The sequence below is a fragment of the Mastigoproctus giganteus genome, chromosome 2, assembly GCF_048544385.1.
Source record: "Mastigoproctus giganteus isolate SK-2022 chromosome 2, ASM4854438v1, whole genome shotgun sequence".
NCBI classification, from domain to species: Eukaryota; Metazoa; Arthropoda; class Arachnida; order Uropygi; family Thelyphonidae; genus Mastigoproctus; species Mastigoproctus giganteus.
In genome coordinates, this window is record NC_143576.1 from 270,172,289 (window position 1) to 270,199,111 (window position 26,823).

Below are 26,823 nucleotides of genomic sequence, written 5' to 3' on the forward strand. Positions count from 1 at the left end.
TTGAAACTGTTTTAACCTTTATTCTTATTTTTATAGAATGTTCTGTTTTTGCATGACAGTTATGTTTTACAGATTTGATTAATCTCGCTGAACTGTGTGCAGTCAGCCAGATTTTAGATAATGGAGTCAGTATGTCTGACGTTTTGAATATTTTACAGTCTGTTATTTTATCCATTGATATTTGAATTTATCATTTGATATTTTTTATATACCTTTTCCTCTTTTGATGTGGCAACCCCTTTTAGCAGACATATGTTTTGATGTGTTTCCTTTATCTTGATCTGGCACATATGGCCATAGTTTCCAATGGTTCATTAAATACCAAATAACAACCAGCCAACCAACCAACTCTTGGTCATTATACAAATGAGCAGTAAACTAGTAGTTGATTTGTTTTCCTTGACCATTTAATTAATACCATTTGATTACAGGATTGAATACTCACAGTATCACATATGTCCTCTCTTTTGATTTGTTTTGCTCCATATGCAGTAGATATCATGATAAAAGTGTTAGAAGTTAATTTATTTTGAGTTCTGTTTTGCATATGTGTTGTATAAGATTTGAAGTTGAACATTCTGTAGTTCTATTTGTGATGTCTGATGGTTCTTTTTCACTTGTTAATTAGAGTATGGCAACATGTTGATTGTATGGGATTGAACTCTAGCAATATTCCTGAAACCTATTTGTGTGAAAAATGCAAACCTCGCAAAGTAGATCGCCAGAAAGCAAAGGCTCTTCAGTCAAGAAAAAAAGAAGAAATGACAGGTATAGTTTTGCTGCATTTAATAAAATAATTGTGACATAATTTTAAAACCATATTGTTAGTATATTATGATTTAAAACATGTTCACCTAACTATATATCTCTTGAAAGATTCTAGAAATACCTACACTCATGCAAAAGTTTAGAAATTTTCAGAAACAACTCGTCACCGCCTGTTGAGATTTCCATGTAATTTTGTGTAGACATCTTGTAAAACGGCGCCTCCGTAGCCAGGTGGGAAGGAGCAGCAATGCGTGCACACGCTTCTTGATTAGACCAGGGTTCGAGCCCGTCACCACCAAATAAGGAGGATGCGGAAAGGTCAGGGAATCACCACCGCATATCCCGGAGCAATATGGCCTTAGTTGCTAATGCTCCTAAAAACCAAATAACAACAACAACATCTTGTAAATGTTACTTATAAATACTGGTGAGTTGCATATAAGTTAATAGTTTACGACTTCGGGCAATCTACTTCAGTTGTGCAGTGTAAACTCTGTGCACAAGTGATATTCAAGGATTCTTGTTTTGCATATTGATTGTTATTGTTGTTTATTTACAGAATATATAAACAATATATTCTCTCCTACATGGATGTCCTACAAGGATATCCTATGTCATCCATGTAAGACAAACTTGAGTATCTTCTTCATTCTTTGGGCTGATTAGAGTTTCTTTTATCACTGCAACAGTGATATGTTGCTTATAACTAATTTATATATTTATGTATCATGGGTAGCCAGCCACCTGTGGGTGGCTGCTCATGATTAATTAAGGACTTGTTCAAATACAGGATTCCTGACAAATATTTTCTCAGATTTTTTAAAAAAAAACTTCTGGATTGTAAAAAAAATAAGTATATAAACCGTATCAAAGCAAATTTGTTACTTATGGTAAGTATATCCTTTTTTATTTATGTTTTTTAAACAGTAATAATAATTACCACTGTATTATCTATTACTAACCAATACATAATGCATTAATCAGTGTATAACGACTTGCAAGTCAACATGGTAACATTGATAAATGCCTTGTCATGTTTTAACTTCACAAGGAATTAATCAATAACACTTGTATTATAGCAATTTAAAGATCCTTTTGGATTGTAATCTATTAAATACTATTATGTAATATATTATGTTGCAATCTGTTATATCTGTTATATGAATCTGTTATATATACGACCATAATTATATAAGTTCGATTGAGATGGAAGCTCACATATTCTACACTTGTGCTGAATTTGGATCTGCCGAAGAATTCAACAGCACTCTTAGGACCTGTTAGCACCTCTCACACAATTGCTTGATATAGTTAGAAAGAAAAGGAATTCATTTCATTCACTCCAAGGAACAACCTCTTCTACGTATGTAAAGGGTTTAATCAATGCATGTATGATCCATTGGAGTGGAGATTTTTCATTGACACTTCTTTGATGATGTGCTGCTAAGCAGTGAAAATACACATCCACCTAAAAGTTTGGAATCAAGTTTGTTTGTTTTTTTTTTATTTAATTTCCAAACTTTTTATTAAAATAAAACAAACTTGTTTACTATTTTTTATTAAAATATTTTCTATTATGTGTAAAAATCAAAAAGACAAATAATATTTAAGAAATTTCAGGAATATTCAAGAAAGGTGTAGAAGTTCTTTGAGCATTGTAGACGGGTTGCAAGGAAGGCCCATAGTGTCCTACCAATGATTTATGGAACATTTTCTAGCAGAGATAAGGATATCATAATCCCATTATATATGGTTGTTGTTAAAAGCATACTTGGAATACTGTGTTCAAGTACGGAAACTGCACCTAAAAAAAGACGTTGAGCTTTTTGAAAGGGTTCAAAGATAGTTAACTTGTCTAGTGAGATTGGCAAAAGGGCACCCATATGAGGAAAGACTTCAAATATGTGGGTTGCACACCTTGGAAACTAGTCACCATAGCGGAGACTTGATTGAAATATTTTAGGCTCTGAGAGGCAAAAATAAAATGAATGAAGGCGAAATTTTCATGGTTATTTATTCTGGAACTAGGGGCCATAAATTCAAGTTATGGGGGGGTAGATGTTTCATATGGATTATAGGAAGTTCTATTTTAGCCAGTGAGTTATTAATTACTTGAATACGTTACCTACATGGGTGGTAGAGGCTGATAGGGGAAATTCAAAGATCAGTTGGATAGTTACCTAGGAGAGGAGAGAAAAGCATAGGTTTTTCTGTTTTCTTTTCTTTTATTATTTATTAATTATTTATTATATTTTTATTATTATTTTACTCCTTTATTTTCTTTTAGTTTTTTTTGAATGGTAGAGCATAAATTTTAGGCTTCCTTGCACCATATGGCCATTGCTAATACTAATCACATTATATAAGGCAATTGAATTGGTCAGACTACATCTTGGTGGTACTAAGTACATATCTGGAGACCTTTGGTGAGGAGGGAAAATGTGACACTCTTAACAAGAGTTTAGTTTTTCTAATTGCTGCATCCAGAGACTAGACCGGCGAGGTGCTATGAATGAAATGTTTAGTGCTTTGAATGGATTGATCAAGCTCAGTGGTTGACGTTATTCTTTGTTTAACCCAGATTACGTACATGATGCAAAAATTGAAAATTGAGGGAGGATGGTTGTCAAATAGATATGTGAAAGTTTGCCTTCATCTAGTGGATTGGCATTAGCATTAGAAGAGGCATTTGTTGCAAAAAAGCAAGCTTATGTAGCATCAGGCAAAAAAAAAAAAAAAAAAAAAACACCACTTCACCCCTCTTATTCATTCGAAATACCAGTCCAGCTGAGCCTTAAACTTATTTAGGCTATTAACGTCCACGACAAGGGATGGAAATCTGTTCCACCAACCAACCACCCGCAACGGATGGTTGATTGCTGGAACAAACTTCCATCTCTGGTTATGGCAGTTGATGGCTTAAATACAGGCAACAACTCAGCGTTGTTATGGACCTATATGAGAGCTTGAAGGACATGGTGGATGCCCTCAAAGGAACTAAATTGAGGGCCCCATCAAGCTCTCAGCTGCCCAAATCAAGGCCAGAGCTTGCACTTGGTCATCACGCAACACAGCGGCAACCCCAAGGCAGAATGCGCTGGTCCCACAGGAACTAGTAGTTGATGGTGACTCTATTGTCAGGGAAACGGGGAACATGCTTTGTAAAAAGGATAGGTGGAAGAGGACCAGGGTATGTCTGCCAGGGGCAAAGATTGATGATGTTGTAGAGCGGATATCATCTTTTAAGGGTACAAAAGGTGATATAGTTGTACACGTTGGCACTAATGATATTAAGAGTAGGAGACTGGCAGAATTACTTAACAAGTACAGGTCACTGTTGAAAAAAAGCCGTGAATTAGGGTTGAATTTGAAAGTGTCTGCAATTCTGCCCAGACACACGATAGGAGGGAGTATATGATGAGAACCGTGTCGATCAATTCGGCCCTGGAAAGATGTGCAAGGCTCAAGGGGTAGAATTTTTTCAGCCTGGACTGTACTTGTTAACAGGAGAGACTGCTTCTACAGGGATGGGATACACTTAAATAGAAAGGGTGCAAGAATATTTGATGATGCTATCGAGGCAGTGTTAGGTGGGTCGGAATACTGCTAGCTTGGGGGGGGATACAAAGGCTAATAGATTAACAGTAGCCACTGGCAGAGGTGAAAGTGGTTCTTGCACTGCTTCTATTGGAATGAGCAGAGCCTGAAAAACAAGATGCGGGATATTTCAGAAACTGTTGGGAGTCATTGCGGTACAAGTAAACACATGGGTTGTGTTAGGGTAGCTAAGAATAGAAACAAGTGCATGAATACGTGCGTGTACACCAATGCTAGAAGTTTAGTAAATAAATTTGATGAATTTCAGATATTGCTCAAAACATCAAAGGCAGATATTGTTGGGATATCAGAAACGTGGTGTCACACAGTTATAAGGAATGCAGAACTGGAATTTGGGGAGTACAACGTCTACAGAAAGGATAGACAGGATAGGAAGGGAGGAGGGGTTATGCTATTAGTTAAATACATAAAATCCCACGAAGTGAAGCCAGTCGACATCGCTGGACAGTGCAGTGTCTAGTCAGTTTGGTGTGACATAAGCATTGGGAGATTATAGACCTAATGACTCTGATTAGTATAATAAGAAACTGTACAGGGAAATAGAGTGGGCCAATACATCAGAGAGTCTTATAATAGGGGATTTTAATTTCCCAGATATTGACTGGAATTTGGGGACTGGTCACTCAAACACTAGCAAGGCTTTTGTGGATTTTTGGATAATTGTTTTCTACATCAGGATGTTTAGGAGGCAACTAGAGAGAGTAATACTCTTGATTTGATTATCAGTAGAGATTCTTCATGCATCAAGAATCTGCAGTTAAAGGAACCACTAGGTGTTAGTGATCACAGTGTGCTAAAGTGGGATTTACTCAAAGAGGTAACTACTATTAGGGTTAAAGGGAAGGGTTATTGCTTTCGTAAAGGCGACTACGGTGGACTGAGACAGTATTTAAATTCTATACAGTGGGACCAACTGATGATGTTACCAACAGCAAATTCAAAATGGCAACCATTCAAAGAAATTATCTTGGAAGCTACTAGGCTTTGCATACCACTAAGAAATATTGTTCAAGCTTTAGGCCTAAATGGTTGTCAGATGAACTAATGAGACATATGGCAGAGAAGAAAAATGCATGGGATACATATAAATTAACACGTGACACAGAAGCCTATGATAGATTCAAGTTGATCTGTAACCAAGTTACAAAGGAGGTTAGGCAGGGGAAGGCAGATTTCGAGAAATCTTTGGCAAGGGATGCAAAGAAAAACAGCAAAGAGTTCTTTACTTATGTAAACTTTAGAAGGAAGGGGATGAATCAGATTGGTCCACTTGATATTGATGGGTCAACTGTTGATGATCCTGCTCAGGTAGCTAACAAACTAAATGCAAACTAAATTTTGCATCGACATTCACACATTAGTTATTCAGCGAGGGGAATGTCAGAGGTGTATTCGACTCTGGCAGTAAGCTAGATAATCTTGTAATAACTGAGAATAAAGTGGAGGAGAAATTCTTGAAGATAAACACAAGAAAGGCCCCTGGGTTGGATGGGATCTATCCAGTTATATTAAAGGAGGCAGCAAAGGAAGTAAGCAAACCCTTAGCCATAATTATGGGAGCTTCCTTGGACTCTGGGGAGGTACCCACAGACTGGAGATGTGCAGATGTGACCCCAATTCACAAAGGAGGATCAAAGGCTGACACAAATAATTATAGACCTGTTAGTTTAACTTCTGTTCCAGAAAAATTAATGGAGGCACTGGTTAAAGAAGCACTGCAGGATCATTTAGACAAGACTTCAGTTAGCTTCGATACAGCATGGTTTTGTTAAGGGGGAAGTCTTGCCTGACCAATTTGATTGGATACTATGATGCAGTCACAAAAGAACTGGATGCAGGGAATAACTTTGATATTATATACTTGGATCTTAGAAAGGCTTTTGATACTGTTGAACATGGAAGACTGCTGCACAAATTGGAGCAGTGTGGCATTGGAGGCAAATTGTTGGTCTGGATAAAGAGGTGGTTGAGGGGGAGGAGGGGAGGAGGGGAGAGAGAGAGAGAGAGAGGTAATCAATGGACACTGCTCATCATGGACTAATGTTATTAGTGGAGTTCCTCAGGGTTCAGTGTTGGGTCCATTATTGTTTTCTGTATTTATAAATGATATTGATGATGGTATTATCAAGCTTAATGTCCAAGTTTGCAGATGATACGAAGGTTGGCATGGTTGTCAAGGACACTACTGACACTGCAACAGGATTTGGAAAGGTTGAGCAGATGGGCTTCGAGGTGGCAAATGAAGTTTAACATTGACAAATGTAAAGTACTACATATGGGAAACAGCAACTCCAGAGCAACGTATCAACTCTGTGGTACTACACTGAGAGTGGTAGAGAATGAAAGAGAAAGAGTAGGTTGTCCAGGCAAATATTAAGTTCTCTGAGTAGTGCAGACGGGTTGCAAGAGTAGCTCATGGTGTATTGTCAGTGATATATAGGAATTTTTCTAGCAGGGATAAGGAGGTGATTATTCCCTTGTATAAGGCAATGGTCAGGCCACTCCTTGAGTACTGTATACAGGTCTGGAGGCCTCGTTTCAAGAAGGATGTAGAGCTGCTGGAACGAGTACAGAGAAGGGCAACAAGATTAATGAATGGAACAAAGGGCTGGTCTTATGAAGAACGGCTTAAGTTTTGCAAATTACAGTGTCTGGAGACTAGGCACCAGCGAGGTTATCTGATAGAGGTGTATAAAGCCTTGAATGGTTTGAGCATGCTCAATGCTGATGGATTCTTCCTCTTGCTCAGAATAATTACGTGAGAGTGCATAAATTCAAATTGAGTAAAGACAGATGTAGGATAGACGTGTGGAAATTTGCCTTTAGCCAGTGGGTGGTTGCTGGGTGGAACAGACTTCCATCCCTTGTTGTGGAAGTTGATAGCCTAAATAAGTTTAAGGCTCATCTAGACATGTATTTCGAATGAACAGAGGGTTGAAGTGGAAGTGGGTTTTTTTTTTTTTTTTTTTGGCTGATGCTGCATAAGCTTGCTTTCTTGCATCAAGTGCCTCAAGTAATGCTAATGCTATTAAATTCAAGGACGAATCGGAGAAATATTGCAGTTGAAATGGAAATGTGATGTTGGAAGTTTTTTTTTTTTTTTTCATGCCGATGCTGTTATAAGCTTTTTTTCTTGCATCATGCACTTATATGCCTTCGTCACTATCGTTAAGGCACAATTATATCTGATTAGCATTAGAATTAGTCGAGGCATACAATGCAAGAAAGGAAGCTTATGCAGCTTCAGCCAAAAAAAAAAAAAAAAAAAACCCACTCATTTCACTCCTCCATTTGTTCCAAATGCTTATCCAGCTCAGCCATAAATTTATTTAGGCTATCAACTTCCAACAAAAGATGGAAGTCTGTTTCACCAATCAACCACCTGCTGGCTAAAGGGAAATTTCTGCACATCTATTCTACAACTGCCTTTCCTCAATTAAAATCTATTCCTCTTCATTATATTTGAGCAGGACAAAGAATCCCATCAGCATTCAGCTTGCTCAACCCATTCAAAACTTTATAGACCCCAATCAGGAACACCTTGCATGTGCCTACTCTCCAAGTGCTACAGTTTGCAGAATTGTAGCACTTGAAGAGTAGAGCACCCTTCGTTCTCCTAACCAATCTTGTTGCCCTTCTTTGTACTCATCACCCGTCACTAAATGATTCCTCCAGACCCTGTACACAGTACTTACTCTAGGTGGGGCCTGACCATTGCCTTGTACAATGGGATAATAACCTCCCTGTCCCTGCTAGTAAAATTCCTATATATCACTGACAAAATTCCTATATATCACCCGTCTGCACTGTTCAGCAAACTTCATATTTGTATGCACAGTTACCCCCAGGTCTTTTTCACTTTCCACTTCCCTTAGTGTAGTATCACATAGTTGGTATGTTTTTCTTGGATTATTGCTACCCATATGCAGTGCTTTTCATTTGTCAGTGTTAAACTTCAGTTGCCACTTCTCAGCCCATTTTCCCAACTTATCTAGATCCCGTTGGAGTAGTATACTGTTTTTTCTGTCATTAACAACCCTGTCAATCTTTGTATCATCTGCAAACTTGGACATTAATCCTCATAACCTTCATCAATATCATTGATGAATACACAAAACAACAATGGGCCTAGCACCGAACCTTGGCGAACTCCACTAACGAAATTTGTCCACGAAGAGCAGTGTTCATTAATCACCACTCTCTGTTGTCTCCCACTCAACCATCCCTTAATCCATTGTAGCAACTTACCCTTAATACCTCTACAATTTGTACAGCAGTCTTCCATGTGCAACATATCAAAAGCTGTCCTGAAATCTGAGTATATGATATCAAAATTATTTTTGATGTTCAGTTCCTTTGTGACTTTATCATAGTATCTAATCAAATTAGTCAGACAGGACAATTTTAACAAACCTAAGTTGTGTTTTGTCTAGATCATCCTGTAATGCTTTTTTAACCAGTGACTTCATTATTTTCTGCGGAACACACGTTAAGCTAGCAGGTCTATAGTTACTTGTGTCACCTTTGAATCCCCCTTGGTGAATTGGTGATACAATTTCACTCCTCCAGTCCATTGGGACCTCCCCTGAGTCCAAGAAAGCTCTCATAATTATGGCTAAAGTTTTGCTTACTTGATGTGGTGCCTCCTTTAATATAACTGGATAGATCCTGTCCACCAGGTGCCTTCCTTATGTTTAACTTCAACAATTTCTCCTCCACTTTGCTCTCAGTTATTACAGAATCACCTAGCTCCCTGTTAGAGTTTGATAAACTTCTGGCATTCCCTTCATTGAATAACTCCTCATGTGTGAATGTATATGCAAAATACTCTTTCAGTTTATCAGCTACCTGAGCATGATCATTAATAGTCAACCCGTCTATGTTAAGTGGTCCAATATGATTCATCCCTTTCCTTCTAGAGTTTACATAAGTAAAGAACTCTGCTGTTTTTCTTTGGATGCAAAGAAAAACAGCAGAGTTAAAAAAAAAAAAAAAAAAAGATGCAAAAACACTGGTAATTTATATCAGCGTTTCCCAAATTGTAGTACTAGTCTCCCCGTGGGTATCTGAAAGTTCTTCCGAGAGTACGTGGCAATTTTCGGCTATGTGCCACTGACACCTAGAATCATTATTAAGAAAAAAATACTTTAGTAACATATTATTTTAAACGTATATATTTCCCAATAAATTGTATATTTCATATGAATTCTCCTGCTCAAGTTGTGATAAGTGCTGCATTTGGGTAGTTTTAAAAATCGCACATGCGACCATGCGTGAATCTTTGTTCAGCGTCATATCTGAACACACTTCAGAGCGTGAAATAATTCATTCGGTGAGCAACTGATAAAAGAGTGATTATATGATTATTCACAAATGTTTAATTAAGACAGTTAAGTAGATATCAATGTAATGTGCTTCATTATTTGATCATATCACAAATGTCCTGCTAGTTAAAATAATGGGAAATAGGTTAGTATTATTATAGATTACTTATATAGCCCACTATATGTATTTCGACTAAATGTGTATTTAGGCAATATATTAACCAGGAAGTATATTGTTTTTATATGTTTTAAAATATCTATTTTTTGTTTAATGATGCATAGAAATTAGTACGCATAATAAATATTATAAATTATTTTTAACCCTTTAGATTCTTAAGTATGGATCATTGGTTAAAAACTGGGTTTATAAAATGCACAAAAGAGAGCAATAAAGCAGATACAAGTAGCTGGAAACAACATGATAAGGTTGTATTGTATGTGGACCAAATGAAATTGACAAGGGTGTGCCATCTGACATCTCTAAAGAACCAGCTAAGAAGAAGGTAAAGAAACATCGTAAGTACGATATGAATTACTTGAAATGTGGATTTTCATGGACGGGAAATGAAGAGGAACCTATTCCAGTATGTGTCATTTGTTGTGAAACTTTTAACAAATGAAAGCATAAAACCATCTAACTTAATTTGCCATTTTTAATCAAAACATAATGAATACGAAGACAAATCTTTAGAATTTTTTCAAAAAATAAATGCAAAAATTTAAAAGAAACTTAGAAAATGATGTGGGTCGTGTCAGAAGGTGAAAATAAAAAGGTATTAGAAGTTTCATATCGTGTGTTGCTCTTAATAGCAAAAAGTGGTTCAGCAGAGACAATTGGTGAAATTTTGGTCAAGCCTGCAGCAAAGATAATAGCAGAAGTAATGATTGAATGTAACACAAAAAGGTTTTTTGATCGGATTTGCCTATCAAATAATACTGTTCATCGGAGAATCACTGAAATGGCTGAATATATAAAACAGATATTGTTATCTGATATTCGTAAGAGTCATTATTATACATTGCAGGTTGATGGTTCCACTTACATTACGAACTTTGAAAATCTTCTAGTGTTCGTTAGATATGAAAAAAAAATTAAAAACTTCACGATGACCTTTTATTTTGCCAACCGTTGATCTCTTTAAAAGTTACAGCTATCAGTTACAGGCTCCGCAAAAACGATAAGTGTTTACCTGTTATTTACATGATTGTTATTTTATATTGTACTTAATACGTAGTCATATAGTTATAGTTACGCTGGTTATTTTTTATTTTTAATTTAGATAAAGAGTTTTTGTGGATTTTACTTACGATAGGTAAAACCGTTATTTCGTTCCATTTTTGTAGCCATTGTTTTTGGATATAGTGGTAGGGAATTCAAATTTTTTAATTCAGGTAGCTAGGTAGCTCTAACGCATAATTATATAGTAATACGCTTCACTGTTTCTATTTAATAGTTTCTATTCAAATACTACTGACATTTAATTTATTGATTTTATTAATTTAAACTACCATGCCCCAAACTAGAGCAGCAAAGCAACGGGCACAAAGTGGCAGGAGTGCTGTGACTCGGGGGAGAACTGAGGGGGGCAATTCTCCAACGCATCACAGCCTAAAGAAATGTGCAACTTGTGAAATGTTTGCCGAACTCTCTGGAACGGAACATGATATTGCCATGGGGGATGTCTTTGTGTGTGCGCGATGCAAGGAGTGTAAGGAAATCAGGCGACAACTCAGCGTTGTTATGGGCCTATATGAGAGTTTGAGAGACAGGGTGGATGCCCTCGAAAGATCTAAATTGAGGGGCCCATCAGGCTCTCAGCTGCCCACATCAACGCCAGAGCTTGCACTTGGTCATCACGCAACACAGCGGCAACCCCTAAGGCAGAATGCGCTGGTCCCACAGGAACTATTAGTTGTTGGTGACTCTATTGTCAGGGAAACGGGGAACATCCTTTGTAAAAAGGATAGGTGGAACAGGACCAGGGTATGTCTGCCAGGGGCAAAGGTTGATGACGTTGTAGAGCGGATATCATCTTTCAAGGGCACAAAAGGTGATATAGTTGTACACGTTGGCACTAATGATATTAAGAGTAGGAGACCGGCGGAATTACTCAACAAGTACAGGTCACTGTTGAAAAAAAGCCGTGAAATAGGGTTGAATTTGAAAGTGTCTGCAATTCTGCCCAGACACGATAGGAGGGAGTATATGATGAGAGCCTTGTCGATCAATTCGGCCCTGGAAAAATTGTGCAAGGCTCAAGGGGTAGAATTTTTTTCAGCCTGGACTGTACTTGTTAACAGGAGAGATTGCTTCTACAGGGATGGGATACACTTAAATAGAAAGGGTGCAAGAATATTTGCTGATGCTATCGAGGCAGTGTTAGGTGGGTCGGAAAACTGCTAGTTTGGGGGGATACAAAGACTAATAGTTTAACAGTAACCGCAGGCAGAGGTGAAGGTGATTCTTGCACAACTTCTATTAGAATAAGAAGCGACCTGGAGCGAGGGGTGTTGGGGGTTTCAGGGACGGATGGCAGTCATCATGGAATAGTTGGGTATATGGGATGTGTTAGGGTAACAAGGAATAGGCATAGGAGCATGTATGCTTGCATGTATACCAATGCTAGAAGTATAGTAAATAAATTTGATGAATTTGAAGTGTTGGTCAAGACATCAAAGGCGGATATTGTTGGGATAGCAGAGACGTGGTGTCACAAAGATATAAGGAATGCAGAACTGGAATTTGGGGAGTACAATGTGTACAGAAAGGATAGACAGGACAGAAAGGGAGGGGGTGTTATGCTGTTAATTAAGAAAAACATAAAATCAAAGGAAGTGCACCCAGTTAATATAGATGAACAGTGCTCTGTTGAGTCAGTTTGGTGCGAAATAAGCACTGCGAAAGGAAAAATAAGGGTAGGAGTGTGTTATAGGCCTAATGACTTGAATGAGTACAATGAACAATTGTACAGAGAAATAGAGTGGGCCAGTAAATCTGAATGTCTTATAATGGGGGAGTTTAACTTCCCAGATATTGACTGGAACTTGTGGGTTGGTCACTCACACACCAGTCAGACTTTTGTGGATTTATTGGATGATTGTTTTCTGCAGCAGCATGTTCGAGAGGCAACCAGAGAAAGTAACACTCTTGATCTGGTTATCAGCAGTGATCATTCGTGTATTAAGAATTTGCAGATAAAGGGACCACTAGGTGGCAGTGATCACAGTGTGCTGAAGTGGGATTTACTCAAAGAGGTAACTACCGTCAGGGGTAAAGGAAAGGGTTTTTGCTTCCGTAAAGGGGAGTACAGTGGTCTCAGACAGTTTTTAAATTCTGTACAGTGGGATCAACTGACGATGTTACCAACAGTAAATTCTAAGTGGGAAGCATTCAAGGAATTAATCGTGGAAGCTACTAGACTTTATATACCGATTAAGAAATATCGTTCAAGGTTTAGGCCTAAATGGTTATCAAATGAACTAATGAGACTCATGACAGAGAAGAAAAATGCATGGGATGCATATAAATTATCAGGTGACGCAGAAGCCTGTGGCAGATATAAGCTAGTCTGTAATCAGGTCACAAAGGAGGTTCGGCAGGCGAAGGCGGATTACGAGAAATCTTTGGCAAAGGATGCTAAGAAAAACAGCAAGGATTTCTTTACTTATATAAACTCTAAAAGGAAGGGGATAAATATGATTGGTCCACTTGACATCGATGGTTCGACTGTTGATGATCCTGCTCAGATAGCAAACAAACTGAATGAGTATTTTGCATCTACATTCACACGTGAGGAATTATTACAGTTTGAAAATGGAAGAAGGTTATCAAATTGTAGCAGTGTGCTTAATGATTTTGTAATAACTGAGAGCAAAGTGGAGGAGAAATTGTTGAAGTTAAACATAAGAAAGGCACCTGGAGTGGATGGGATCTATCCAGTTATTTTAAAAGAGGCAGCAAAGCAACTAAGCAAACCCTTAGCCATAATTATGAGAGCATCCTTGGACTCAGGGGAGGTTCCCACGGACTGGAGATGTGCAAATGTGTCCCCAATTCACAAAGGTGGATCGAAGGGTGATACGAGTAATTACAGACCAGTTAGTTTAACTTCTGTTCCGGGTAAAATAATGGAGTCACTGGTTAAAGATGCATTGCAGGATCATCTAGACAAGACTGCAGCAATAATTCAAACACAGCATGGTTTTGTTAAGGGAAAGTCTTGTCTGACAAATTTGATTGGTTATTATGATGTGGTCACAAAGGAACTGGATGCAAAAAATAATTTTGATATCATATACTTGGATTTCAGGAAAGCTTTTGACACTGTTGCGCATGGAAGACTACTGTACAAATTGGAGCAGAATGGTATTAAGGGTAAGTTGCTACAATGGATAAGAGGATGGTTAAGTGGGAGAAGACAGAGGGTGGTAATCAATGGGTGCTGCTCTTCGTGGACTAATGTTATTAGTGGAGTCCCACAGGGTTCGGTGTTGGGTCCACTGTTGTTTTGTGTATTTATCAATGATATTGATGAAGGTATATCAGGCTTAATGTCGAAGTTTGCAGATGACACAAAGGTTGGCAGGGTTGTTAATGACAGTAATGGCAGTGTGCTACTGCAACAGGATCTAGATAATTTGGGCAGATGGGCTAAGAAGTGGCAACTGAAGTTCAACCTTGACAAATGCAAAGTACTGCATATGGGTAGAAGTAACCCCAGAGAAACGTACCAACTGTGTGGTACTACACTTAAGGTGGTAGAAAATGAAAAAGACCTGGGAGTAATTGTGCAGTCAGATATGAAGTTTTCTGAGCAATGCAGACAGGCTGCTAGGGCAGGTCATGGGGTTTTGTCAATGATATATAGGAATTTTGCTAGCAGGGAAAAGGAGGTGATTGTCCCTCTGTATAAGGCAATGGTCAGGCCACGCCTTGAGTACTGCGTACAGGTCTGGAGGCCTCATTTTAGGAAGGATGTAGATTTGCTTGAGCGTGTACAGAGAAGAGCAACACGATTGGTGAGGGGAATGAAGGGATCCTCTTACCAAGAGAGGCTTAAGTTCTGCAAATTGCAGTGGCTGGAGACTAGGCACCTGCGCAGTTATCTGATTGAGGTATATAAGGCCTTGAATTGGTTGAGCACGGTGAATTCTGATGGGATCCTTCCACTTGTTCAGATTACAAACCTAAGGGGGCATAAATTCAAATTAAGAAAAGACAGATGTTGAATAGATATGCGGAAATTTGCCTTTAGCCAGCGGGTGGTTAATTGCTGGAAAAAACTTCCATGTGTCGTTGTGGAAGTTGATAGGTTGAAGAAATTTAAGGAGGACCTGGACAGACATTTGGAAGGAATGGTGTGATTTTTTTTTTTTTTGGCTGATGCTGCATAAGCTCCTACACTTGCTTTCTTGCATCATGTGCCACTACTACTACTACTACTACTACTACTACTAGAACACATAACAGGAGAAGAAATATTCAACATTATGGAAAAATTTATGCAATAAAACAAACTTGATTAGAAGAGTTGTGTTGGAATATACAACGATAGAGCAAAATCCATGGTTAGATCTAAAAAAGGGCTTGTTTCAAAGATTAAAGCTACTGCACCACATGCAAAGTTGACACATTATTGCATACACAACAAGGCTTCAGCTATGTATATGATGCCTGCCGACCTAAAAAAAAGGTTCTGGACGAAGCTGTAAAAATCATAAATTATATTAAAGGCTGTCAGACTTTTCTCGCAACTATACAAAAAATTGGGTAGTAATCATAAACAACATCTTTTCCATACCGAGGTTTGTTGGCTTTCTCGTGTAAAAGTTCTAATTCGTTTATTTGAACTTTGGAATGAACTACAGGTTTTTTTTAATGAAAGTTTTGAATTAAAAAAATGTTTACATGATTGAATATGGCTCAATCAATTAGCATACCTGGCAGATATATTTACTGTTTTAATTTGTCTTTACTAGCCAAGGAAATTTTTATATTTCATGTTCAAGATAAAATGAACACGACATTGGCAAAGATGAAGTTGTTGCAAAAGCGAGTTGGTAATGGAGAATTGGACGCATTCACATCTCTTCTTGAATTACACACAAGTTTGAATAAATAGTCAAAAATAAATTGATGACAATGTGAAGACTATTATAATGCAAAAATTACAAAGTTTACAGATGAATCTAGAAAAGTGTTTCCCTTTTCTGAATTTTACATTAACGAATTTTACATTAATATTGAGTGAATATGATACCCTTTCAACATCAGTCAATCTATGCCAAAGGGTCTGTCACAAACAGAAGAACAACTTTTGGAACTAGCTTCTGATGGATTTTTAAAAAACATATAATGAGAATACATTATCATAATTTTGTTTACAGATACAAAATGCATTTCCTGCATTATCAGATAAAGCTCTAAAGTTCATTTTTCCATTTCAAGTTCATATCTGTGTGAAGTTGGATTATTGGTGCTTTTAGACATTATGACAAAGAAGAGGAACTGCATTATAGATGTTGAACCACATCTGAGATTGAAATTAACAGCCACAGAGCCCAATTTTGCTGAAATATTATCCCACCACAAGCAATTTCACTATTCACATTGAAGATATATTATTTTAATTAAGTAAAAATTGATAGTATGTTTACTTTATTAATTTTGTTCTATCAAATATAAATTATAAACAATTTTTTTTTTTATGTACACTTAAATTCAAATAAAAATATTTATAGAAATTTAATGAAATATGATTTTTTTTTGACAAGGAGGTACTCGGTACTTAAGAAAAATTAAGAAGGGGTATGCGGTAGTCAAAACTTAGAGAAACACTGATTTATATTCATCCCATACATTTTTCTTCTTTGCCACAAGCCTCCTTAATTCATCTGACATCTATTTAAGCCTGAAGCCTGAACCTTGAACATTATTTCTTAGTTGGAATGAAAGTCTAGTAGCCTCTAAGATTAAGTCGCTGAAGGCTTCACATTTAGAATTCAGAATTGGTAACATCATCAGTTGATCCCACTGTACAGAATTTAAAAACTGTCTGAGATCCCTGTAGTCACCTTTACGAAAAGCCCTTCCCTTTAGCCTTGATGGTACTTACAACTTAAAGTAATTCCCATATCAGTACATTGTGATCACTCTCACGCAATGGTTCCTTTATCTGCAAATTCTTAATGCATGAATAATCACTGCTGATTAAGAAATTTATTATAGTTACACACAGAGCGTACAAATAAAGAAGAAATATATGAGCTTTCGGCTATATGGTAGCCTTCATCAGAATTAAAAATACATGAATGGCAGTTGGAATGAAGATGTGCACTGCCAGGTGCGTGAGACGCGAGGTTTAATTGTTTGTTGACGTCTGTGGCTGTGACGCATGATGACGTGGCCAGCGCTTGTCCAATGATAGAACTACTGACTCTGTGATTGGGTTGACTTGGCAACCACTGTTCCTGTTCAAGGATTTATCCGAAGATTTTATATTTAACGATTCCAACCAGGTACGTTTTAGGTAATGGTGGGATCTGTCTACCACCACGACATCGCGGTGTGGGTCGATGTCGTGGTGGGTTGTCCAGACATGTTCGGCGATAGCTGAGTGTTCTATATCCGCTAAACGGATCGCTCTTTTGTGCTCCGAGAGACGTTTCTCGAGTCGACGTCCAGTCTCTCCAAAGTAGCAGCTAGTGCAGTCACGGCAAGAGATGCGGTAGACCAAACCGCTCTGCAGAAGGGTGGGGACAGGTGTTTTCACGTTGGAAATGAAAGAACGCAGTTTCTTGCCTGGGAGTTGGATGCACTTTATTCCGTGCGTTCTCAGGATTCTACCGATCTGTTGTGACAGGTTGGGGTAGTATGGGATGAATGCCCTCGTGGATGGCTCGTCACTGTTGGTGTTGTAGCTGGTCGTCACGATGTCACGTGTCTGTAGATCACACCTGTCGAGGACGTCAATGGGGTAGCCACACCTCGTAAGGTCTACTTTGACCCTAGTGACCTCTTTGCGTCTTTCATCAGCGGAGCTGGAGTGTGTCCAGGCGCGAGTAAGCAAGGTTCGGGCAGTGGAGAGGAGGTGGCCTCGCGCGTGTGCTGACCGGAAGTTGGTGAACTGGCCAGCACACATGGGCTTACGATAAACTGTAGTCCTCAGGTACGTGCCTTCACGTCGGACAAGTGTGTCTAGGTATGGTAAGGAGTTGTTCGACTCCAGCTCAATCGTGAATTTTATGAAGGGCGATAGTGAGTTGAGGTATGATAGAAGTCGCTGACCTGAGTCTCTAGGGATGACCACGAACACATCGTCAACATAGCGACACCAAAAGGCGATGTGATCTGGTGCGTGTGCAAACGCACGTCCCTCTAACTCCTCCATCACGATGTTTGCTGTGACTGAGCTGACAGGGGAACCCATGGCCGTGCCATGTATCTGCTGGTAGACTGAGTCATTAAATATGATTGCACCCCCTGTTAAGCACAGTCTGAGGGCGGCGGAAATGTCATCGGGTGTGAGACCAGTTCTTTCGTTGAGGGTTCTATCATTGTCCAAGAGTTGTTTTGCACAAGAAATGGCAAGTTCCACAGGGATGGAGGTAAAGAGCGATATGACGTCGAACGATGCCATAACTTGATCCTGCGAGATGGATACAGTGCGAATCCTCTTTATGAATTCAACACTGTTTTAGACGGTGTGGGTGGTCTTGCCAACTAGAGGAGAAAGAAGTCTCGAGACAAATTTAATCACTGCTGATAATCAGATTAAGAGTATTACTCCCTCTTGTTGCCTCTCGAACATGCTGTTGTAGCAGTCATCCAGTAAATCCAAAAAAGTCTTGTTAGTGTGTGTGAATGACCAACCCACAAGTTCCAGTCATTATCTGGAAAGTTAAAATCCTCCATTATAAGACATTCTGATTACTGGCCCACTCATTTCTCTGTACAATTTCTCATGATACTCATCAGATTCATTAGACCTGTAACACACACCTACTCTGATTTTTCCTTTCCCACTGCTTATGTCACACCAAACAGACTGAACATTGCATTGTCTACCAACATCAATTGGATGCACTTCCTTAGATTTTGTGTTTCTCAATTAACAGCATAACCCTTCCTATCCTGTCTGTCCTTTCTGTGCATATTCTACTCCCCAAATTCCAATTTTGCACTGCTTATATCTGTGTGACACCATGTCTCTGATATCCCAACAATAGCTGCCTTTGATGTCTTGACTAGCACTTCAAGCTTACAAAATTTATTAACTATACTCCTAACATTGGTGTGCGCATCTGTTTCTACTCTTAGTTACCCTAAACACAGCCCATATATTTATTTGTTCCACTCTGACTCCCAAGAGTCCTGGAAATCTCACTTGCCTTGCTTTCCACGCTGCTGCTCATTTTAGTAGAAGCAGTACAAGAATCTCTTTTGCCTCTGCCTGCAGCCATTGTTAACCTTTTAGTCTGTGTATTCTCCCAACCTAGCAGTTTTTTGACCTACCTAACACTGCACCGGTAGCATCAGCAAATATTCTTGCAACCTTTCTATTTAAATGTATCCCATCGCTGTAAAAGCAATCTCTCCTGTCAGCAAACACAGACCAGGCTGAAAAAAATTCTACCCTTTGAGCCTTGCACAGTCTCTTCAGGGCCGAATTGAACAAGGCTCTCATCATATACTACCTCCTGTTGTGTGTAGACAGAATTGCAGACACTTTCAGATTCAACCTTAACTCGTGACTTTTTTTCAACATTTTTTTCAACATTCTGTAAATCTGCAGAACTCTTACGAGGCAGTGTTAGGTGGGTCGGAAAACTGCTAGATTGGGGGGGATACAAGGACTAATAGATTAACAGTAGCCACTGGCAGAGGTGAAAGTGATTCTTGCACTGCTTCTATTGGAATGAGCCGCAGCCTGGAAAATAAGATGCAGGATATTTCAGAGACTGCTGGGAATCATTGGGGTACAAGTAAACACATGGGTTGTGTTAGGGTAGCCAAGAAAAAGAACAAGTGCATGTATACTTGTGTGTACACCAATGCTAGGAGTTTAGTAAATAAATTTGATGAATTTGAGGTATTGCTCAAAACATCAAAGGCAGATATTGTGGGGATTTCAGAGACGTGGTGTCACACAGATATAAGGAATGCAGAACTGGAATTTGGGGAGTACAATGTCTACAGAAAGGATAGACAGGATAGGAAGGGAGGAGGGGTTATGCTATTAGTTAAAAAACACATAAAATCCAAGGAAGTGAAGCCAGTCGAAATCGCTGGACAGTGCAGTGTCGAGTCAGTTTGGTGTGACATAAGCATTGGGAGATCAAAATTGAGAGTAGGAGTGTGCTATAGGCCTAATGACTCTGATGAGTATAATAAGAAACTGTTTGGAGAAATAGAGTGGGGCAGTAAATCAGAGAGTCTTATAATGGGGGATTTTAATTTCCCAGATATTGACTGGAATTTGGGGGCTGGTCACTCACACAGTAGCAAGGCTTTTGTGGATTTATTGGATGATTGTTTTCTACATCAGCATGTTCAGGAGGCAACTAGAGGGAGTAATACTCTTGATTTGATTATCAGTAGTGATTCTTCATGCATTAAGAATCTGCAGATAAATTAACCATTTGGTGGCAGTGACCACAGTGTGCTGAAGTGGGAGTTACTCAAAGAGGTAACTACCATTAGGGGTAAAGGGAAGGGGTATTGCTTTCGTAAAGGCGACTACAATGGACTGAGACAGTATTTAAATTCTATACAGTGGGATCAACTGATGATATTGCCAACAGAAAATTCAAAATGGGAAGCATTCAAAGAACTTATCTTGGAAGCTACTAGGCTTTACATACCAACTAAGAAATATTGTTCAAGGTTTCGGCCTAAATGGATGTCAGATGAACTGATGAGGCATATGGCAGAAAAGAAAAATGCATGGGATACATACAAATTAACACGTGACACAGACGCCTATGATAGATACAAGTTGATCTGTAACCAAGTTACAAAGGAGGTTAGGCAGGCGAAGGCAGATTACGAGAGATCCTTGGAAAGGGATGCGAAGAAAAACAGCAAAGAGTTCTTATACTTATGTAAACTCTAGAAGGAAGGGGATGAATCAGATTGGTCCACTTGAGATCGATGGGTCAACTGTTGATGACCCTGCTCAGGTAGCTAACAAACTAAATGAATATTTTGCATCAACATTCACACATGAGGAGTTATTCAGCGAGGGGAATGCCAGAGGTGTATTCAACTCTAGCAGTAAGCTAGAGAATCTTGTAATAACTGACAGCAAAGTGGAGGAGAAATTGTTGAAGATAAACACAAGAAAGGCACCTGGGGTGGATGGGATCTATCCAGTTATATTAAAGGAGGCAGCAAAGGAAGTAAGTAAACCCTTAGCCATAATTATGAGAGCTTCCTTGGACTCAGGGGAGGTACCCATGGACTGGAGATGTGCAAATGTGACCCCAATTCACAAAGGGGGATCAAAGGCTGACACAAATAATTATAGACCTGTGAGTTTAACTTCTGTTCCTGGAAAATTAATGGAGGCACTGGTTAAAGAAGCACTGCAGGATCATCTAGACAAGACTTCAGTTATAGCTAGGACACAGCATGGTTTTGTTAAGGGTAAGTCTTGCCTGACCAATTTGATTGGATACTATGATGCAGTCACAAAAGAACTGGATGCAGGGAATAACTTTGATATTATATACTTGGTTCTTAGAAAGGCTTTTGATACTGTTGCACATGGAAGACTGCTGCACAAATTGGAGCAGTGTGGCATTGGAGGCAAATTGCTGCTATGGATAAAGGGGTGGTTGAGGGGGAGAAGACAGAGAGTGGTAATCAATGGACACTGCTCATCGTGGACTAATGTTATTAGTGGAGTCCCTCAGGGTTCAGTATTGGGTCCTTTATTGTTTTCTGTATTTATAAATGATATTGATGATGGTATATCAGGCTTAATGTCCAAGTTTGCAGACAATACGAAGGTTGGCAGGGTTGTCAAGGACACTACTGACACTATGCTGCTGCAACAGGATTTGGAAAGGTTGAGCAGATGGGCTTCGAGGTGGCAAATGAAGTTTAACATTGACAAATGTAAAGTACTACATATGGGAAACAGCAACCCCCAGAGCAACGTATCAACTCTGTGGTACTACACTGACAGTGGTAGAGAATGAAACGGACCTGGGGGTGGTTGTGCAGGCAGATATGAAGTTCTCTGAGCAGTGCAGACGGGCTGCAAGAGTAGCTCATGGTGTATTGTCAATGATATATAGGAATTTTTCTAGCAGGGATAAGGAGGTGATTATTCCCTTGTATAAGGCAATGGTCAGGCCACACCTAGAGTACTGTATACAGGCCTGGAGGCCTCATTTCAAGAAGGATGTAGAGCTGCTGGAACCAGTAGAGCTGCTGGAAAGGCTTAAGTTTTGCGAATTACAGTGTCTGGAAACTAGGCACCAGCGAGGTGATCTGATAGAGGTGTACAAAGCCTTGAATGGTTTGAGCATGCTCAATGCTGATGGGATTCTTCCTCTTGCTCAGAATAATCACCTGAGAGGGCATAAATTCAAATTGAGGAAAGACAGATGTAGGATAGATGTGCGGAAATTTGCCTTTAGCCAGCGGGTGGTTGGTAGGTGGAACAGACTTCCATCCCTTGTCGTGGAAGTTGATAGCCTAAATAAGTTTAAGGCTCAGCTGGACAGGTATTTCGAACGAACAGAGGGGTGAAGTGGAAGTGTTTATTTATTTATGTTACCGTTTTTTTTTTGGCTGATGCTGCATAAGCTTGCTTTCTTGCATCAAATGCCTCTACTAATGCTAATGATAGGAATGAAGAGAAGATTCTGAAAATGTATTTATGTTTTTTTATATCAGTGAAGGGGAAACACATTTCACCATAATAACATAAAAACCAACACAATTCCAGCTATTGGTATAATCGCAAATGCAATTAGATCGAGTTTGCTACCAGTTTATAACAGATTTCACTAGCAGAAACGCAACTGGAAATTGTTTTTATTGTTTTATGGTAGTAACCCATAGAAATGTGTTTTAGTAAAATGTGAGGTGTTAATAGTGTATCTCTGCTTTCACGGTGTTATTTATTCAGTTGGTACATGCCCGCAGCTTTGTTTATGTGTATCAAGCGTGCCTCCTAGTTTTGTAATTCGCGTTATTCCCTAAAAATGAGTAAAATACTTAAAAGTGTGAAAAGGAAGCGTCCTGGTGAAGACACTGCAGATTCAGAGAGAAAAAGAAAAGCAATATCGATAAACAGAAGCGGACTGGGTCAAAAATTCTTACCCGGGAAAATTTATAGTGGCCTCATACTTTGGTTTATGGCCAAAATCACAAAGCTTCTGGCCCACCGGGGTTTCCTCGGTAAGGCTTATGGCCAGTTTGCCTCTGTCGATAGGGAAAATATACGAAATTCTGAAACGCTTTGAATGAAATGAAAGACCATGTGATATTCCACGTGCTACAGGCCTAAATGAGGCAGTGCCGAGAATTACAAAGAATGCAGAGAAAATAAAAACAACTTTTATAGTGGGAACAACTCAAAGTGTAATTAAAATCCATTAGATTAAGACACAAAGAATTGGAAGAGATGGAACGGCTGTCATCTGTTTGGATAGAAAATCAAATAAAAAACAAATTTGCTTACAATAGAAGCAAAAGCATTAGCAATATTTTATTAAGTAATAGTTGTAATAAAATATGTATGTATTTTATCACAATTATTTATTGTGTTTGGTAATGTTTTGGTTACAAATGTGTGTTCAGTCTTGGGTGGTTGGCACCTAACCCTATTTTTCCCATAGGGCCTGTTGTTTGTTTTGCATGATTTTGCATTGCACGAGGGTTTCTAGGAACACAACTATCGTGCTATACGAGGACTGTTATCAAATAACTATATCAAAGTTATTCTTTGCATCCAGTTCCTTTGTGACTACATCATAGTATCCAATCAAATTCATCAGACAAGATTATATCTGTTGCATGCCTTCTCTATAGTTACATCAGTGGGCACTGTGCTTTTGAATTGGCTTTTATAGTTCCTACTCTCTCTCTCTCTCTCTCTCTCTCTCTCTCTCTCTCGCTCTCTCCAAGGAAGACAGACACTTTTGTTGCGGTGGCAAAAAAAAAAAGTTGATAAGAAAATAAAAATTTTATTTTCCTCCTCAGAGGTAACTATTCAGTTGAATTTTGAATATATTCCAAATGTCAGCCTCAACTACCTCCAAGGACAACTTATTTCAGTAATGAACTACTTGCTGACTAAAAGTAAACCTCCGACAATCTAATCTAAACCTCGACCTCTGTAATATGAATTTATGACTAGTTCAGTAATTCTTTATACAGTGAGAATTCCACCTTCATTCATTTTACTAATCCCTCTCAGAGACTTAAACTTAAATCAGGTTACCTCTGACGTGCCTTGTTGCCAAGTTCCTGTAGTCTGCGTAATCAGTTTGTTTTCTGTTTGTTTGCTTGTTATTTGGTTTTTAGGAGCATTAGCAACTAAGGCCATATTGCTCCGGGGATATGTGGTGGTCATTCCCTGACCTTTCTGCATCCTCCGTATTTGGTGGTCATGGGCTCGAACCCTGATCTAATCAAGAAGCGTGTGCTACGCACTCCTGCTCCTGCCCACCTGGCTACGGAGGCACTGAGTCTTTTCTCATATGCTCATCCTTCTGTCAATCTCATGACTCGAGTTGTCCATCTTTGTACCCTTTCAAGATGCTTTGTCTTTTTTCAAACGAGGCCTCCATTCTTGAACAGCGTATTGTACTTATACATTAGAATTATGATCTTCATATCTCTACAGGGTAGCATTCAATAAATCATGAGCTTTCCTGGCTGCCTGATTACAATGTTTAGAAAACTTCATAATAGCCTACTGAGGTAGTTAAGCATAATTTTCCCTTAACAAAGCCATGTTAAAGTCCTCATAATGCCGTATCTATCGAAATCTCCTGGTTTGCTATCTTAATTAGTGGATTGCCTCTAAAATTTCTCTTACCACTCAAGTCAGACTAACTGGTCTATAGTTTCCAACTTCAGTCTTAGAACCATCTTTATGTGTTGCCAATACATTGGAGTTTCTCCAATCCAAAGGATTCTCCCTGAGTCCGAAATATCCTCATAATTAACTTTAATGGTTTAATCCACTCCCTCTTGTTCTCTCTCAAAACTACTTGGTACATGTTGTCAGCTCTGGGACCCTTACCTGTATGCTCAAAAGTTTTTCTAATAAACAGTTGTCTGTAATTACGAGAACACCAATTTCATATGAATGCCTCTTCTTAGCATGAAATATCTTAATTCAGTAAAGAGCGATGCGATGTACCTATTCAGATCATCTGCAACATCAGCTGGGTTATCTAAGAATTTGATCGGACACTTATGCAATTACATAAGTGTCCGATCTGATTATTATTAGCTTTATATACAGGGTGTCTCAAAAATATTGGTACAAACGTTTAGAGGAGGAAGGTAACATCTAAAGGAATGTGAATCGCATAGGAACCCATAACCGGAAACGTCACGGGAAAGTAGTAGCAGAGGCACAAGAAGCAGAAATGACACAAGACAGTAATTAGGCAGACATTTATTTGACATAATATTAACAATGAAGTACAAGATGGATGCATTTCATGATGTTACAAGAGATGCTCGAAGGTTCCACTATGAGACGCGATGCATGCATGACAGACACAGCATGGATTGGCGGACGCGGTCGAACACACCTGGAGTTTCTTTGACAATAGCAGCAGTGCAGACGGTATCCATTTCCGTCTCCACAGGCGATTCATACACGATAGATTTGGGACCCCCCACACAGAAAGAAATCAAGGCTCAATAAATCAGGTGAGCCTAGGGGCCAGGCAATGGGTCCACCACGGCCAATCCATCGGCGCCAAAAATGGCTGTTCAAATGGTCATGAATACACCTTCCATAATGGGCAGGCACCCCTTCATATTGAAACCAAATATTGCGTCTCACATTTGCTGGAACATCGTCAAATAACCCTGTTATAATTTGTTCAAGAAAGATCCGATATTTAGCGGAGTTCATGCAGGTATGGTAACAGGTATGGGCCGACTAAGCAGTCACCAACCATACCTGCCCACACATTTATTGTGAAGTGATGTTGTGCCGCATGGGGGGCACACACTCTGTGGGCTAATCCATACACTAGGTGCATGTCTGCCTGCCGACTGGGCTAGCCGGGTGGGTAAAGTGCCTGCCTGGCAACCCAAAGGTTGCGGGTTCGAATCCCGCTTCGGGCTTGGTACTGCAAAAACCTTGGGAGGTGCATTATGGCCACAGAAGCTGATGCGCCAACAACTACAAAAAAAAACATGTCTGCCAGCTCACAGTTCGTATATCGATGCATGCCCTTCATGCGGCGACTACTGCTTGAATGAGTAAACTAGAATTTTCCCTCTCGCGAACTGATGAACAGCGCCGTGTACCGACTTACAGTGACTTTCCTGGTTATGGGTTCCTATGCGATTCACATTCCTTGAGATGTTACCTACCTCCCCTAAACGTTTGTACCAATATTTTTGAGACACCCTGTATAACAAAGAAAGCTAATATTTATTAGCTTTCGTTGTTGTATTCACATCCATGAAAAATTCCTTTTCCTCATTCTTTCCTCTTTTTGCCAATGATTTCTCTTATGTAGTCTTGTCCTCCCTGACCTTGTTTATTGTACTATTACAGATCAACTTGTACATGTTGTTCACGTGAGTATTTTTTTTTTTTTGTCACGGTAACAGTATCTCTTTCTGCTCTGTTTCACTGGCAGCTCTGCATATATCCATTTCGGCATCCTCCTCCTGCAATATATTTTTAAAGGAATGTATGCATTTATGGCTTCTGTTATTTTGATTTTAAAGTATTCCATAATTCACTTGTATTTGCCATTCCTTGACAATCCACCCAATTCCGAGATGCCACGTTAGCAGCTTAAATTGTCAAATTCCCCTTCTTTTCAAGTTAAAATGGTCTTTACCTGTAACTACTATATCTTTCTTCGTCTTCCAACTGACAATTGCATGATCATT

General features: G+C 39.1%; 1 protein-coding gene across 3 annotated transcripts in view; it reads left to right on the top strand.

Annotated features, from left to right (window-relative positions):
* LOC150090468 (uncharacterized) overlaps nt 1-26,823 on the top strand; it is a 678,730-nt gene that overhangs the window by 208,995 nt on the left and 442,912 nt on the right. For all 3 annotated transcript variants that reach the window (XM_090389911.1, XM_090389910.1, XM_090389909.1), the window contains exon 6: nt 629-768. In XM_090389911.1, coding sequence (XP_090246037.1) covers nt 629-768 — 140 coding nt within the window. The remainder of the gene's footprint in view (nt 1-628; nt 769-26,823) is intronic.